The sequence below is a fragment of the Colletotrichum navitas genome (assembly GCF_030913465.1).
Source record: "Colletotrichum navitas strain CBS 125086 chromosome Unknown LY79scaffold_33, whole genome shotgun sequence".
Taxonomy (NCBI): domain Eukaryota; kingdom Fungi; phylum Ascomycota; class Sordariomycetes; order Glomerellales; family Glomerellaceae; genus Colletotrichum; species Colletotrichum navitas.
Genome location: NW_026850579.1, coordinates 247,063 through 261,897, shown reverse-complemented (window position 1 = coordinate 261,897; position 14,835 = coordinate 247,063). Strand labels below are relative to the sequence as shown.

Sequence of the window (14,835 nt, the reverse complement as noted above, 5' to 3'; positions counted from 1 at the left end):
CTCGAGGCGTCAAGGGTTTATCAATGGCAGCTTTGCAAAAATGTTCAAGTCGTTGTTCAGCCTCACAGTACGTGCGCAGAGTCGTCGCTGTCGTGGGTTGAGCGGACGAGGCGTCAAAGTCAATTGGCGTGAGTTTCGGCGTGTGGTACGGTTGTCAAACGGTTAAAAGCAGGGGGGGGAAGCTCCGCCGAGACATTTTGCGTGTTCGGCAGCTTCACGGGCGTTTTAGCGCGACAGCGATTGGCAGCTAAAAATTGTTGAAAGTCAACAGAGGGGCATCTCATGGAGCCCACACCGTTTGGTGATATAATTACACTGTGCAACACGCCACGTTAGGCACATATAGACAGTGCTATTTCGGCATGGTACCATACGGTTCTATTATCGGCAATCATGACATAACCCATGAACCCCCACCATAAACTAACACCGATAAAACAACTCAAGCCGGGAGCCCAGGTACATTGGCTGATTCACTTAAAACTCCTCAACCGGCAGAGACCTTCACCACCCGCCTCTAAAAACCCGGAAAATCACGCATATCCTGAACTAGAACCGTCCTCTTCTTCTTTCCACTCCCCCCACCTTTCTGTAAAGAAATAGCACCAGATATACCTATTCCACCATGGCCCAGACCGAGCAGAAGGCCTGCCTGAGTACGTCCAAAGATCTCCCTCCAGACCCTCCGTACCCCTCGTCGAAGCCCCGCGGTGATGGTGTTGGTGTTGGTGGTGTCAGTGCCGAAGCCAGCCAGCAAGACCAAGAAGCTCCCGCAGGAGTCGCAGCTCCTCTACCTCAGCAAAAGAAGCCCAAATCCAAACCAGACTACATTCTCACCCTTGCCTACATCATCCTCTATCTCCAAGTCGGCTGGCTAATCTTGTGGATCTTGCGCTCCTACAGTCGTGATTGATGGCTGGGGTGTTCCCGGAGCCGACTCCCCCAAAGATGGCGACGCCATCACCAACGCGGAGACGCCCGTCATGGACGCCTTCGCCCAGAGCAAGACCGGATACTGCGAGCTCGAGGCCTCGTCCCTTGCCGTTGGCCTGCCCGAGGGTCTGATGGGCAACTCTGAGGTCGGCCACTTGAACATTGGCGCCGGCCGCGTTGTCTGGCAAGACGTCGTCCGCATCGACCAGACAATCAAGGAGGGCAAATTCGCCGAGAACGATGTGATCAAGAAGACTTTTGAGGGCGCCAGAGACGGCAACGGCAGACTGCACCTCTGCGGTCTCGTCTCCCACGGTGGCGTGGTGAGTCTTGCACAACCCCCGGGCGAAAACCACCCCAACGATATCAGAATCTGACATTCTATCTCGCAGCACGCCAAGCAGGTCCACCTCTACAACCTTCTCAAGGCGGCCAAGCAGTACGGCGTCCCCAAGGTCTACATCCACTTCTTCGGCGATGGTCGCGACGTGGACCCCAAGTCAGGCGCCGACTACATGGAGGAGCTCGTTAAAACCGCCGGCGAGATCGGCACCGGTGAGATTGCGACTGTAGTCGGCCGTTACTACGCCATGGACCGTGACAAGAGATGGGAGAGGATCCAGATTGCTCTCGACGGTATGATCAACGGCAAGGGCGAGGAGAGCTCCGACCCCGTCAAGACCGTCCGGGAGCGCTACGCCCGCGGCGGCGACAAGGACAAGGACGAGTTCCTCAGCCCCATCATCGTCGGTGGTGACGAGCGCCGCATCAAGGGTACGTCTCGCTCTTCTGAATCCTTGGATCGTTTCTGACAGTGACTTAGATGACGACACCGTCTTCTTCTTCAACTACCGCTCCGACCGTGTTCGCCAGATCACTCAGCTCCTCGGCGACGTCGACCGCTCAGTTCTTCCCGACTTCAACTACCCCAAGATCAGAACCCTGGTCACCATGACCCAGTACAAGGTTGACTACCCCTTCGAGGTCGCCTTCAAGCCCCAGCACATGGGTAACGTCCTCGCCGAGTGGCTCGGCAAGCAGGGCGTCGAGCAGGTCCACATCGCCGAGACGGAGAAGTACGCGCACGTCACCTTCTTCTTCAACGGCGGTGTTGAGAAGGTCTTCGCTCTCGAGACCCGTGACGAGAGCCAGGACCTTGTCCCCTCCAACAAGACCGTCGCCACCTACGACAAGGCCCCCGAGATGTCGGCCGACGGCGTTGCCAACCAGGTCGCCAAGCGCCTTGGCGAGCAGAAGTTCCCCTTCGTCATGAACAACTTTGCGCCCCCCGACATGGTCGGCCACACTGGCGTGTACGAGGCCGCCATCGTCGGTGTCGAGGCCACTGACAAGGCTATCGGCAAGATCTACGAGGCCTGCAAGAAGCAGAACTACATTCTCTTCATTACCGCCGACCACGGCAACGCCGAGGAGATGAAGTTCCCCGACGGCAAGCCCAAGACCTCCCACACCACCAACAAGGTTCCCTTCATCATGGCCAACGCCCCCGAGGGCTGGAGCTTGAAGAAGGACGGTGGCGTTCTGGGCGACGTCGCCCCCACGGTCCTGGCCGCCATGGGCCTGCCTCAGCCCGAGGAGATGACCGGAACCAACTTGTTGACCAAGGCATAAATAAGTCCCAATGGTTCTGGTCAAGACGAAGCTGTAGTTGCGGAGTTGTATGTATGTGTGTGCCTTTGGGGAGCGGGTTATTGGTAAAAGTTGAGAGCGTGTGGCGTGTGTGGTAAAGGGTTTATGATTATAATAGACAACCTATAGAAAATGAGAACACACTTTGATGACATACCCCTGGCGATAAACATTGCGATGATATAATGTAATTATGGCCAGAAGTCCTAGTCCACTCTAAAGCAAGCATCCCCGTCGTATTCCAGCAGGAATTCGTGTTCTATTGCTCCAGAATCCCGAATACAAGCCAAGTACGTCGCACCGCATCAAATCAGCCCTGAGGATTCCGGGGCAGAGGTATCACTCTTGAAAGTTGTCAGAAAGAAGAAGGGGAAGAAAGAACGCGAAGGAAAGTCACTAGGGGGGGGAGGGGCTTTGTGCAGCCACGCCTCCAACTCAGGAACAAACAAGCTAATTCGAACGGCTATCAAAGCAACGTGTGGCAGATAAGGGGGGGGGAGTGTACAACACAGTCCAAGTCTAATTAATAGAAGCCTTTTTCGTCCTGTAAGTGAGTCAAGCCAGCGAACGCGGTTAAATATCGACGCTATGCAGCCTCACGACTTCGGCAAGCGTCGAAGGCGTTTGGCTTTGAGCAAGCCGAGATCGATCCAACCGGCATCCGACGCAGACCCTTCAGCTAGGACGGCTTGGCCGGGTAGCCTAAGCAATATGCTGGTCGAGGACTGATATGTTTTGGTCTATTCCATCTCTCGAGGAACATCGTAGTGCTTGCTCATTGGCACAACGTGAGATTCCACGTGCAGGTCCGGCCAATAAGAAACATCTTCTGTTCGTGTATCCGATCCGCCACAAGTCTCTGCAACGTTGCTCGTCGTCAGAGAGAGGGGCGGACGAGAAAGTAGTGGCGGTGGTCGGTGGAACGAACCCGGGTTCCACACCAAAGGGTTGTTTGAGACGGACACGGGTGCCTTGGCAAACTATTCCGGACCGATTTGAGTATGCTCAAGTGCTTGTTCAAGTCGACCAATCTCCCCGTAGATGTCTCGCTATCAACATGAGCTCGAATAGTCGGTATGAGAGAAAGGGCCTTAGCCCACCCCCCCCCCCCCCCCCCCCGCCCAACTCTTCCCAACCAAGGAACCGTCCGTATCAAAAAAAAATGATATCAGACTTCTCCGTTGATACCGCATGGAGGTGCTGGTTACAATTTGTCGATAAACACAAAATTGCCGCTCATACCAAGTTGACAATAAATATGGAGAACTTGAGAGCGCCATGCATGTATAACCTTACTACTGGGCGGTATGTGTATAAAATGGTAATTGTCAGGACCTGTGATGGTTGCAGGTAGCCAGACAAGGAAGACACTGCGTACACATTCCAACAAATGTATAGGCGGAAACGGGTATCATTGTAAAACTATTGCAAGAACAAGAAGAAGAAGAAATATAAACCGCGTCGCTATCCACAAACCCGCCTCGTAGTACATAAACCTTTGACCCTTGGCCCTCGAAAACTTTTGTAATTTGTTTTCTTAATACTTTTTTTCCAGAACTCCCGCTGTAAGGTGGCTACCAGTTTCCGTCTGTGCTGATGTACTTGACCCAAACCAAAAAAAAAAACAATAATATACGGTTCTCGACCGTGGGATATCTCTTATGCAAATTCATCCCTGATGATGAACAAAAGCCAAGCGCCTTACAATGCACATCCATGCCATATCAACCAAGACTGCTTCCAAATCCGGCCGTCGTCCATGGCTTCCTGTTCTCGCGGCTCCATGTCAAATTCAACCGCTCTCCTCTAGACTACTACTGTAGCCACTCTCAACTCCACCGGCAGTAGCAACCGAGCTGCCCGTGCCTACCGGAAGCTCGGCACTACAACTCTTGCTACGGCTTCTGGCTGTTCCAGCGGCGGCGACAGCACTGCTACTGCTGGCGCGGTGAGCAGCACGAGGTAGGTTAGGAATAGCGAACCCATCGCTGCTGTCATCATCCACTTTAACCACCGGCTCATCTCCATCATCCGGCTCGACATCTTCCTCGTCTCCACTCGACATATCCACATCATCGGGATACTGGTTCTCAATCGTGGGAGGGTGACCCTGGATATCGAAGCTCCCAATCAACGCCATCGGTTCGTCCTCTGGCTCCGAAACGTCTTCGGCCGAGGTATCAGAAGAATCACTATCGAAAGAGAAGTACATACCCGGGGGAGGTAGAGGCGTAGGGTTCAGCTTTTCGACGGATCGGGACATGTATTCGATGGTAACAGGGAGATGGCTCTTTGACTTGGGTTTGAACAACCCATCCTGGGACGTGGATCCCAAGGGAGAAGTGATTCTGTCGACGAGCTTGGCAACGTCGTCGCGTTCGAACCCGGACGGGCTGGAAGGAGTCGCGTTTATTTTGGGTCTTCTTGTGGTGGCGATGACCCGGAAGTGATCGTCTGGGATAACTCCGCCAAGGCCACATGCGTCCAAGCTATTGGCGGCAAGGTCTTGAGGCCGGTCGGACCATGGGAATTCGGCTTCAATATCCATGTCGCTGTCATCAGATCCCATTTCTGTCGCAACTGCCACGCTGGGTGCAGTTTTGCCATCTGTCAGGGGACGGTAGGCAAGCGCTGATCCCGACTGCGTGCGCTGCGGCCCAGGCCTCGAGTTTTGTGAGATGGGCAGCTCCTGTTCCTGCGCAGTAGAGGTCAAGTAGGACGAAGGGGACAAATCCCCAGGGTCGCCGGACAAGTCCATGCAGAAGGGGGCGCCACTGTAATAGATAATTGCGCCATCTAAGCGACGTCTCTTTCGACGGGCCGATCCTGAGCCACTGTTTTCCCATCGCGACGCCGCATTGTTGCTGTCTTCGCCGGCACCCGAAGAGTTCGAGTCGTCCAGAGACGTTTGCTCGGCCGACGATGACTGGTGGGCAAATAGCGGCTTGTAGTGGAAGCTGTCGGCGGACGACATTTGCGGGTCAAATTTCGACTGATCCGATGAATTCGGGCCCGCGGAGGAAGAGTACAATCCACTCTTGGGTGGTTGGCGGCGTTTGCGTTTCTTCGTATGTTCGTCGTCATTGGCTGCGTCTGACTCCTCTGAACGGCTGGTATGAGAGGTTTCCCCAGAGCTGTCACTACTGAACTTTGTCCCATCGGTGCCTCCACGCCATCGAATTTTTCGACCATCAGATGAAAGCTGGAACTTGGTACTCTTTTCAGAGACAGCGCTGCGAATGTAGTCAGGTGCGACGTTGAGCATGTGCAACTGGGCCATGTTACAAAGGAGGTTGAGGTAAACCCAGCCGTCAGCGTCCGGGGATACATCCTCGTGCGTCGCGAGTCCGGTCAGATGGGGTGGAGCCAGGCCAAGATGACGGATGTAGTCCATGTTCGCGGATGGGTTCTGCTTCCGATCCGGATCGAGGTCCAGCGGCCGAGTGGGTCGCTGCTCCGGCAATGGTGGGTCTGGCGGTGACGTGCCAGCGACTGCGGAATTGCCGCCCGAGTCGAGCTGATCGCCATTCGAGTTAGAGGTAGACCCGTTATCTTTCGCTGGATTCTTTCCCTCTTCCGACACAAAGATGCGTGCCTCTCGAGAAGGCTCACAAAAGCCCACAGGGACGTTGGATGGTCCGTGAGTCGTTGTTGTGTTCCCAGTCGCTGGCTCCACCATGATGGGAGCATAAGAAGCGATGTTCCCAGAAGATTTTGGCTGGTGCCGGCTCACACTCCGGCCACTAATCTTGCCTGTGAAAATTTGCTCCAGCCGTCGAACAATTAGTTTCTTCTTGTCCTTGTCGGTCATGACCATGTGGCGTGGATACAACCCTTCGGGTATGTCTTTGAGATAGTTTTCCACCTTTTGTTCCGACGACTTGGCTCTTGAACTGACGGATGGCCGTGCCAACGAAGTCCCAGACGAGTTGGCACCGGTGGACATCGATGCGTATGCAGAATCGACGGGTCGCGAGTGAGACCCTGACGTCGATGATGCATGCTTTGAAGCTGATCCTGATCCAGACTCTAGCCGGGCCTTGTGACTGCCTTTGTTCCGGCCCGAAGACGCCTCGGCACTGGGAGTGCTGCCTTCCAGGCCGGACGCAAAGTCGCGAAGGGTACTTTCCAACTCCCTCTTCTTGCGTTTCGGAAGCCCGTGAACCTTTATCTCAAAGAGTCTGTCTTGCTTCATCAATTCAGGCCCTCTCTGCTTATATCGCTTCAACTCATCCTTGAGCCTCTTGATTTCAACAGTCAAATCGTCAATGACACTCCGGTAATCATCGGCGCTGCTGCTATGCGTAGCACTCGGCTTAAGAGTACCTCCCATGGGGGGTCTCAGAAGCGTGGGGTAGCCGGTGGCTTGCAGGTTGTCTTCATGAGAAGAATCACTCTCTTTTTGATAAAATGGGGGGTCGACTAGAAACAGAATCAGCGACCGCCGTGAGAAAAACGCCGTTACTCGCTGGCTTACCATCGATCGTATTTGAGTACAAGACAGTAGGGTTCTCATTGCTTTGCTCGAACCATCTCTTGGGATCACTGGGTCCGGTGTTATGGCTCTCCCCAGATGAGTGCCGGTGTGGTGATGATCCTGAGCTGGTTTCTGCTGCAGCAGCAGCAGCACGCTTGGATAATGCTTTAGCGCTCGCTTCGTGGGCCAGACGGTGGTTGCGAAGGGTTATAGAGGTTTCGGGAGACGACCGGCGCGGTAACGGATGGCCTTTCGGCGACGTCGGCGGCTGCGTACCATTGGATGGGTGCTGGGCGTCGGACATGATGGCGGCATGAAGATGCTGTCTGGCTACACCAAGATGATCGGAATCGGGGCCGTACTCGCTACGTGGAGGGCGACGAGAACGGGATGGGGTTGATGGACTGTCGAGTTGCGTAGTAGTCGCCGTCGTGTTGGTATTTCTCACGCTATACCAAAAGGTCGGTTTGATGACGTGTGTTTAGGTCGAATGAATTGCTAGTAAGGTGGAAGCTAGTTAGCAACTGGCCTTAATAGGGATGCAAATGAGCTTTTGGATGTCGAGGCGGGAGGCTGTATATGTCGAGGTAGGCATGAACTGTGATTGGCTAGAGCACCGATCGATCGATCGAATATTGGGAGGCGCATATGACGAAAGGCTCGTTAAGAAACGGGTACTGTGAAGTGGTAGCACCTACAATGATAGGAGAAAGATGCGCTCGGGCAGTTCTAAGCAGGGGATTCTAGCTCTTGGTGAACTCGTCGTTTGTGCGATATAACAAGGCTTTGCAGGTGCAACTGCAAGATTCGGTCAGATGGATAGCAGCCGGGTGAGCCGCCAGGTTGATAGGAGGAGCCAGGCAAAGCAAGTCAAATGATGCAGCCGCAACAGGGTCTCCTGGCCAGTTCAGTCCTCAGCGACAGGAGAATCGAGGTCGGTTAATTCGCCGCAAAGTAGAATGGTGGCTATTGTGAAGACGTCGGGTAGGCTCTGTATGCAGTGGGGCTCACAGCCAAGAAATCGTCTCCGCAGCCCAAATGTGAGCGGAGATCAGCAAAAATTGACGGTGGTACAGCCGGGTCAGTTAATGGCAAACAGCGACAAAGCCGGCGACTGATATCCAAATGAGTTGCGTGACAACAAGTCCGACCTTGGAGTATGCTTCAAGCGAAGAGGCGAAGCGGGAGACGTCGCTATTTTGCGACGGTCAGCTCAGTTTGGGGGGGTGTTGCGGCGGGCGGGTCGTGGTGTTTTGCGTGTAGAGTATGAAGTTGTAGTCGGTTTGGACGGGTAGTAGTTGATGTGTCGGTCGGGAAGCGCAGAAGAGCGGCAAGGGGGGTGGATAGAAGAAGGCCAATGCAACTGTTGTCGTTTTTTCCTTGCTGTCGTAAAACCGTAAAATACTGACTAGCAAAAGGCGAAAAGGTGAAGATTGTGGTGGGAAGGAGGAATAGTAGATGTGGCCGACGGTATGAGATGAGATGGGAACGGGTCTCCACGGCCCCCCTCCCTCCGGCTTCGAACAAAATCGAACACGACAGGGCCAAATCTGTGATGGGGCAAGAAGCAACAGCTCAGCGGAAAGCCGTAAAAGCTTTGAATCCGTCAGGAAGGCATAACACCCTTGGCCCAGGGGGGAGTGCCTATCAGGGGGGGTGGGAAGGAGGGAGGGAGGCAAGCGCACCGCCATAGTCACACGGCTGATGTTCAGGGCCTCACTTTTGCAGTATACGATGCACAGTACAGACAGTCTGGAGCCTCGATCCAACCCAAGGGTTGCGAAACGTTTCGTGAGGTCTAGCCAGTTCCCCACGCGCAGGTGGGGACCCACATCAGCTTGAAAGCTGCTTGGTCTGATCTTCAGGTCCTGGCAGGGTTCTGGGGATCGAAGTTGATCGAAGAGGGCTAGCCAGTGGACCGCCTCGTCGAATGGGCGTGCTTTTAAGCCCGGCTGCTGCCAATGTCTCTACCGATGCACCCAAGGTAAGCTAGACAATGTATATCAGTGCCTCGGTACCTTGGCATCCGTACGGATACCTACTAATGCGTTAGTACTTACTGTAGGTGGACAAAGGTGGGGAATGGGGCGTGTGTTTAAGAAACTCCGGGTGTGGCTGGTCGCCGACCTCTACGTACAGGAACGAGCAGGGACGGGATCGATCGAGGAATGGACGCGCCTAGGTCTTGGAGCCTTCCATTGCTCTCAATCGCCGACAAGCAGACGGGTCTGACCAACTGCCTCCTCTCCTGCTGCCAGCCAATAACTAGCCTTCCATTCTGCGGTCCGGTTTTTTTCTTCATCAAAAACAGTACCACCACCCTCGGCAATGCAACCACTGCTCACGCCACAACACCTTAAACTACCTCTATACATGTCTAGTACCTACCTACTGTACCTCCCTACCTACCTAGGTATGTAGTCGACAAGCAAATCACGTGCCTGTCCGCCTCGATGAAGGTGGCAATCCCCAGATTCGTGGAGAGGAGCCGTCCGAGGGGGGGGAGGGGAAGCCGCAAAGACTCGAAAATCAAAAACCCGCCCTAAGCGTCTGTGCCTACGTTACCAGCCTCACCGCACAAGCGTCTCCTGCTGGACGCTCATGAACCGCTGAGATATCGGGATGGGTTGCGACAAGATCAAAAGGCCTCGAACAAGCGGCGAGCTCAGGTCTCTCTCGCCGAGACGAGATTACTGAGACAGTGTAGCATACATGTCAGCGGCGTCCGATGCCGATGCCGATGCCCTAGCAATAGCCACCCCAAACCTTTCCGCGTATACCGGGTTCGGACTTGCTACTCCGATAGTACTACCTAAGAGTATCACTATGTACCTACGAATATCTGTGCGACCTCAAGAGGGACCGCCTTGGATACGTACCTCAAGGTAGAACTCGCTGGCAACAGCTCACGTCTCACCCCAACCACTCCCCTCCCCAAAGCTGCCGCGTCAGCATCGTCTTCCCTGTTATTTGGCAAAAACCCTGTCGCCCATAGAGGCTGTGTGGTGCTGCGTCCAGTTCAGTCGCTATCGGTGTAGAGCCACTTGATCTTCAGGTTCAAACGAACTGACTGTGATGCTTAGAGTTCTCAAAGCAGCGCGTTCAGCGTCTACCTGTCCAATTGTCGACTGCGCCTGCAGAGTGAAGGGGAATGGGAGATGGAGGGAACGAATTCACTCTGTGAGAATCCGCACACGGCGTGGTCGTCCGATGAATGTTGCATTCCCTCAAAATCATTCGTCGACAGAGAGCCCTCGGGGCCGGGGACCCTCTGGTGCAGCCAATCATTGAGTACCAAACGGTCCGCGACACATCTAGACCGAACCCGCATTCCGTAAGCGGCGATCTTGAATTTGCTGTGTCATCGAAGCTCCCGTCGCCTCGTCCGTCAACGGTTCATGCCAAACCTACCAAGTTGGCTGGCCGTTTCACTGTTAATGACCACAAATCAATATCGACCAACATCCATCGCCGATTCGACAAGGAGGACAATATAATACACATGATTTTTTTATGGGGGTTTTTTTTCTTTCTTTTCTTTTATTGGGTGGGGTTTTTTTTTTTTTTTTGCTCATTTTTATGTTAAAAAAAACAACACCGCCTCCCCCCCCCCCAAAAAAAAAGAAAGAAAAAACCCCTACACACCCCCCTGTAGAAAAAGCTGCAGTCCCAAGTCGCGTGTCGGCATCCTGCTCACGACTAAGTCACCTGTATCGGGCTCATCGCCGCAACTTCCAACTTTCTCCTTGCCGACCGGATAATCATCTATGCCAAGTTCATGATTCTCTACTGGCTTTTCTCAGGAACACGCCCCCACCCCCCTCCATCGGACCCCTAAAAACCCTTAAGCCTCCATTTTCTGTCAAGCTAGGTTCTGAGGTTTGATCCCTATCCAATCCAAGAGTTCGGACCTTGTTCCGTCTCCATATGCCACATATCATTCGTCAGTGCCGACCCCTCACGTCCATGATTGCAAAGCCGATCGGCAGGCCGACCCTGCAGTGGCTACGTCACTGCCTGATTCAACTCCGTCCGGGTGGCAGGAAGAACATCCTGCTGACCTTATGTCATAGCCTTCCATCCATTCGTTGCCGCCCCGCTGTTGGCTTGCCTACCTGACCAATGCCGAGCATGCGAAGATCATCATCGGTTCCCGTTTCCGTCCACGCATGACAACCTCGTTCATGCACCGCTGCAGTCCCGCCCTCTATCATGGTCTAGCGAAGAGTAAGAAGAGTAAGTAGGTAAGTAGGTATTTTCGTACACTTCTACGACGTCCCCTTCTGACGGAAAACGCGGCAGGTCTGCCTCGGCATTACGCATCCCTGACTGTCTACGAATCCTCCATGGTCCTTGCAACAAGTTCCAGGTTACAAGCTGTCTGGCGGTCTGTCTGGAAGTCCTTGGGAATGAATACCGTATCCTCTCAGCAGATTCGTACAGCGCACTGACCACGGGCTACTGGAAAGGGGTAAGCGGGCTGGCAGAAACAGGGATCTAGATGTGGCAAATGCAGGGGCTAGTCAACGTCAGCAGCAAGTTTGGTGGCAAGGGTTAGGGTTAGGTGGGTGGGTGGGTGGCTAGGTTGGCTGACCGCCTTTCGAAATAGGCCTAGTTTGTGGTCAGTGCGCTGTACGAATCTGCTGAGAGGATACGGTAGGCTGTAGTCGGCTTTAATGGGGCCGGCCAGGCAGTTCGGGCGGTGCCGAACAAAAGAAACTAGACGGCCCGCCGCGTGGAGAAATTTTCGCCCACGGCCGAGCGACGGAGTCCGACCATGTGTTCGGCAAGCAGAGATGTTTCTGGCCAATCAGCCGCTCCCCTCGGGTCCCTCCGAAACAAACTTCGCCTCCCGATCTCTGCGAGCCGCATCGTTCGTGTGAATCGGAGGCACACAGAGTACCCTTAGCGCAGGGTCTCGGCGCGTCCTCGTCTCATTCCCCTGATCGGCTATCTCAGCAGCCACTTGCCACTTGCCATCGAGGGCGCCCAGGGGAGCGGGACTAATCGCCTTTTGACAAATTCACGATCTAGACACTCCTGCGCAATGTTGCTGATTCCCATTGTCGTGGCGATGTTTTCGCATCTTAGCATAATAGAGATCTGCCATATCCATTCTGACACCTGTCACCACGCCAATTCCGCCATCGATGTGGATCTGCTTGCCCAGGAACTCGGACATCACGCAGCTCGAAATGGAGGGGAGTGCATCTTGGCCGACACGCCCCGTGTTCCCTCGCGTGTTCAGCCCTAGCGTGGAAGGGAAACCCGTCTTGCGCGATGTAGGCGATGCGATTTAGGAGCCGCGCATCCTTCTCCAGGATCCATTTGCCCCCCTAATGTCCTTACGGCCTGGTTACATACAAGAGCACGTGAGATGTTTGCGAATTAGTACGGAGCAAGCTCGGGCTGGTTCTTATGTGACTACATACGCCTCAAGCATCTGTCAACGTTTGACGGCCAAGCCACCATGACAAATAGACTTTGAAGATTAAACTTGAAGACACGCAATGGGACTGCCTCAGTCAACGAGCGTCATTGGTAGGGCCGAGCCTGGTGGGGATACACGGGAAGCGTGCCGTTTCGGTGAAGACGGTTGGCCCACTGCCACAGAGCAGGGCCGAACACTGATGAGCCTATCTCGAGTGCTATCCGCCCTCGACAGTAACTTTGACATGACCTCGGTAGTAAGCAAGAGAGCTATCTCACAAGCGTGCGTCCTCGAAGTCTACCATCTATAGTTGGTCTCCCCTTACGGCGGCGACGCAAAGAAACCTGCTTGCTCGCTTGTTTGTTTACTTTTTTTTTTCTGGTGGCCTATTACGCTTAGCCACCCTTTGCGAATCTATCGCCAAACAACAACGGCTTGTCTCATTGGATGGAGTAGAACCTTATCGGAGAAAGTCGTCGAAACAGGAGTATAAGTTTGTCCGGAACCGCCGGCTGGCACGAAGTCACCACCTTGCGCGGCGGTGTGAAAGATGCAACCCCCCTTGTTCCAATTCGTAACCTACACAGCAGTGTTGGTGAGAGGTTGAGTGCCATGATCGTAAACTGTACATACACCTTCCTCGGCAACGGCAGAGGGCGGGCACATTATCAGGTTTCACCTGAGCAACACGGGGGGCATCTTCAGTTCCTTGTTCCCGATTGACAACGATATGAGTGGGATCCCTCTCTGGCCCGCACGCGACAAGGGGTGGGTTCGAAGTTACACCGGACCCATTGGCGGAGTGGAAGAGCCTGACCATGCTATGGTCCTATAGGCTTGGCTAACATAGGGGGAAAAAATTAGTTGCCGTCTGAAAACTTCCATGGCGTTCTCTGGAAGAACCTATCATGCCTTAGCTGGTGCTGAAAGTCTCGTGTTAGTGGGTGCTTTAAATGTTTGGTCCCCGTTCAGCACGCTGCTAGATATATTCAGGCGCGTGTTATGGCTATATGGCTCACCGCGGACTGTTTTCGAGACCACTCTATTCATGGGTCGAGTGGCATTTGATATTAGCTCTGTGGGTCACGATCGCGTGTGAAAGTGTCAGGGGCCGCTGCAACATCGTTGCCGACTGCTCCCAACTGCTTTGATTGTTCTCCATTTCCCAGTGTTCATCTGGGTCCTCGTCGGCCCCTGTTCCCCGGTCATTTAGCCGCCATGCACAGCAGACGGGACGTCGAAACAACGACACCTAAGTGCTAAAACCGCCTGATTAGAGCTCATGTCTTTTCTCTTTCAGCGATATTCACGCAGTTCTGGCACAGGCCAGGCAGGCGGAGGAGGACTGACGCTGGAGCCAGCACTCCCTCTTGCATAAACTCACATCCCCCCTCCCCCCCAAAGGTCGTGTCTTTCAATGAAGCCAATGCAGTAGCCGTGTATGCTGGATGCTGGGCTCACGGCGTCCAATACATCGAGAAACCAGGTCACTCTCTATTGTTGTAGTCGCTACGAAACCGTAGCCCGTATATTGATGGCATTTTTATCACTTGAAGCGTGTCAAGAGAGAGTGGGAACTGGTGTTCTCTCGTTGAGATTATCTGGTGCCCCATTCCCTAGCTTAGCGCCTGTTGCCACTTCGTACGCACCATTCAGGACAAGAAGACCTTTTCTCAAAATGATAGAAACAGGTCAATTTCCGACACTAGACACTATGAGAGACTATGGCGAGACTTTTGTTGCTCACATACTCTCAGGTGTCGAGCACTGCCTGTCAAGGATACTTGATATTGCCTCAACTTCCCAGCTGGATGCAAAACCACCATACCTAGCCACTGTCGGAGTTGCTGGCTTGACAATATCTCGACATCCGGGTCCGATAATTTGATCGTTCTATCGCGGCGAGCTACCGCGTCGTCACACCGCCCCGAATAATCCAAATCCTGACGTATGAGCCGAAGCATTGCTCCATCCCGCTCTCCAACGGCGAGTTCGACCGCATCAACCCTGCAGAGCTGTGAAGGAACCTCTATGGAAAAGTTTGATCCCCACCTCAGAAACGAGACCAATTAGGTTGACATGGTCTATAAGACAGCGATGGCGAGCTCGCAGCGCAGTCAGATATTCGGGGTAGCCCCATGCTGTGATGCTTCACCCGGCATGGGTTTCTCTTTTTAGTAGGAGTGATGGAATCCATGGGGGTTGGGGCCCGAGTCGCCGCGGAAGCAATCGTGGAACGGTGTTGCTATGTCGCCATACAAAAAAAAAAAAAAAAAAAAAAAACCCCCAAGAAAAAAAACCCCCCCGGTGATGTAGGCATAGGACCCATCGATGACCAACTGAC

The 14,835-nt window shown here is 53.8% G+C and overlaps 3 protein-coding genes across 3 annotated transcripts; 2 read left to right on the top strand and 1 right to left on the bottom strand.

Moving 5' to 3' along the window:
* The first annotated feature begins 392 nt into the window (after positions 1–392).
* LY79DRAFT_555440 (2,3-bisphosphoglycerate-independent phosphoglycerate mutase) lies at positions 393–2,743 on the top strand. The gene is made up of 4 exons (XM_060557929.1): positions 393–656; positions 904–1,256; positions 1,326–1,707; positions 1,757–2,743. Exons 1-4 carry the CDS (start codon positions 626–628, stop codon positions 2,563–2,565), a joined length of 1,575 nt encoding a protein of 524 aa, XP_060413716.1. The 5' UTR covers positions 393–625; the 3' UTR covers positions 2,566–2,743.
* A 1,413-nt stretch (positions 2,744–4,156) lies between these two features.
* LY79DRAFT_225123 (frequency clock protein) lies at positions 4,157–7,691 on the bottom strand. The gene is made up of 2 exons (XM_060551634.1): positions 7,061–7,691; positions 4,157–7,005 (listed from the first exon to the last, which is right to left on the bottom strand). Exons 1-2 carry the CDS (start codon positions 7,362–7,364, stop codon positions 4,376–4,378), a joined length of 2,934 nt encoding a protein of 977 aa, XP_060413715.1. The 5' UTR covers positions 7,365–7,691; the 3' UTR covers positions 4,157–4,375.
* A 2,997-nt stretch (positions 7,692–10,688) lies between these two features.
* On the top strand, positions 10,689–11,555 carry LY79DRAFT_555433 (uncharacterized protein). The gene has a single exon (XM_060557928.1). The coding sequence runs from the start codon at positions 10,988–10,990 to the stop codon at positions 11,177–11,179; it is 192 nt and encodes a 63-aa protein (XP_060413714.1). The 5' UTR covers positions 10,689–10,987; the 3' UTR covers positions 11,180–11,555.
* Positions 11,556–14,835: the final 3,280 nt, after the last annotated feature.

Excerpts from the sequence above, each read along its gene's own strand:
- LY79DRAFT_555440 (XM_060557929.1), top strand. The coding sequence starts at position 626 with ATGGCCCAGACCGAGCAGAAGGCCTGCCTGA. Across the intron at positions 657-903 it reads CGAGCAGAAGGCCTGCCTGA|TCGTGATTGATGGCTGGGGT; the intron begins GTACGTCCAAAG and ends GCGCTCCTACAG. Across the intron at positions 1,708-1,756 it reads TGACGAGCGCCGCATCAAGG|ATGACGACACCGTCTTCTTC; the intron begins GTACGTCTCGCT and ends ACAGTGACTTAG.
- LY79DRAFT_555433 (XM_060557928.1), top strand. The coding sequence starts at position 10,988 with ATGCCACATATCATTCGTCAGTGCCGACCCCTCACGTCCATGATTGCA.
- LY79DRAFT_225123 (XM_060551634.1), bottom strand. The coding sequence starts at position 7,364 with ATGTCCGACGCCCAGCACCCATCCAATGGTACGCAGCCGCCGACGTCG. Across the intron at positions 7,006-7,060 it reads GTACTCAAATACGATCGATG|TCGACCCCCCATTTTATCAA; the intron begins GTAAGCCAGCGA and ends TTCTGTTTCTAG.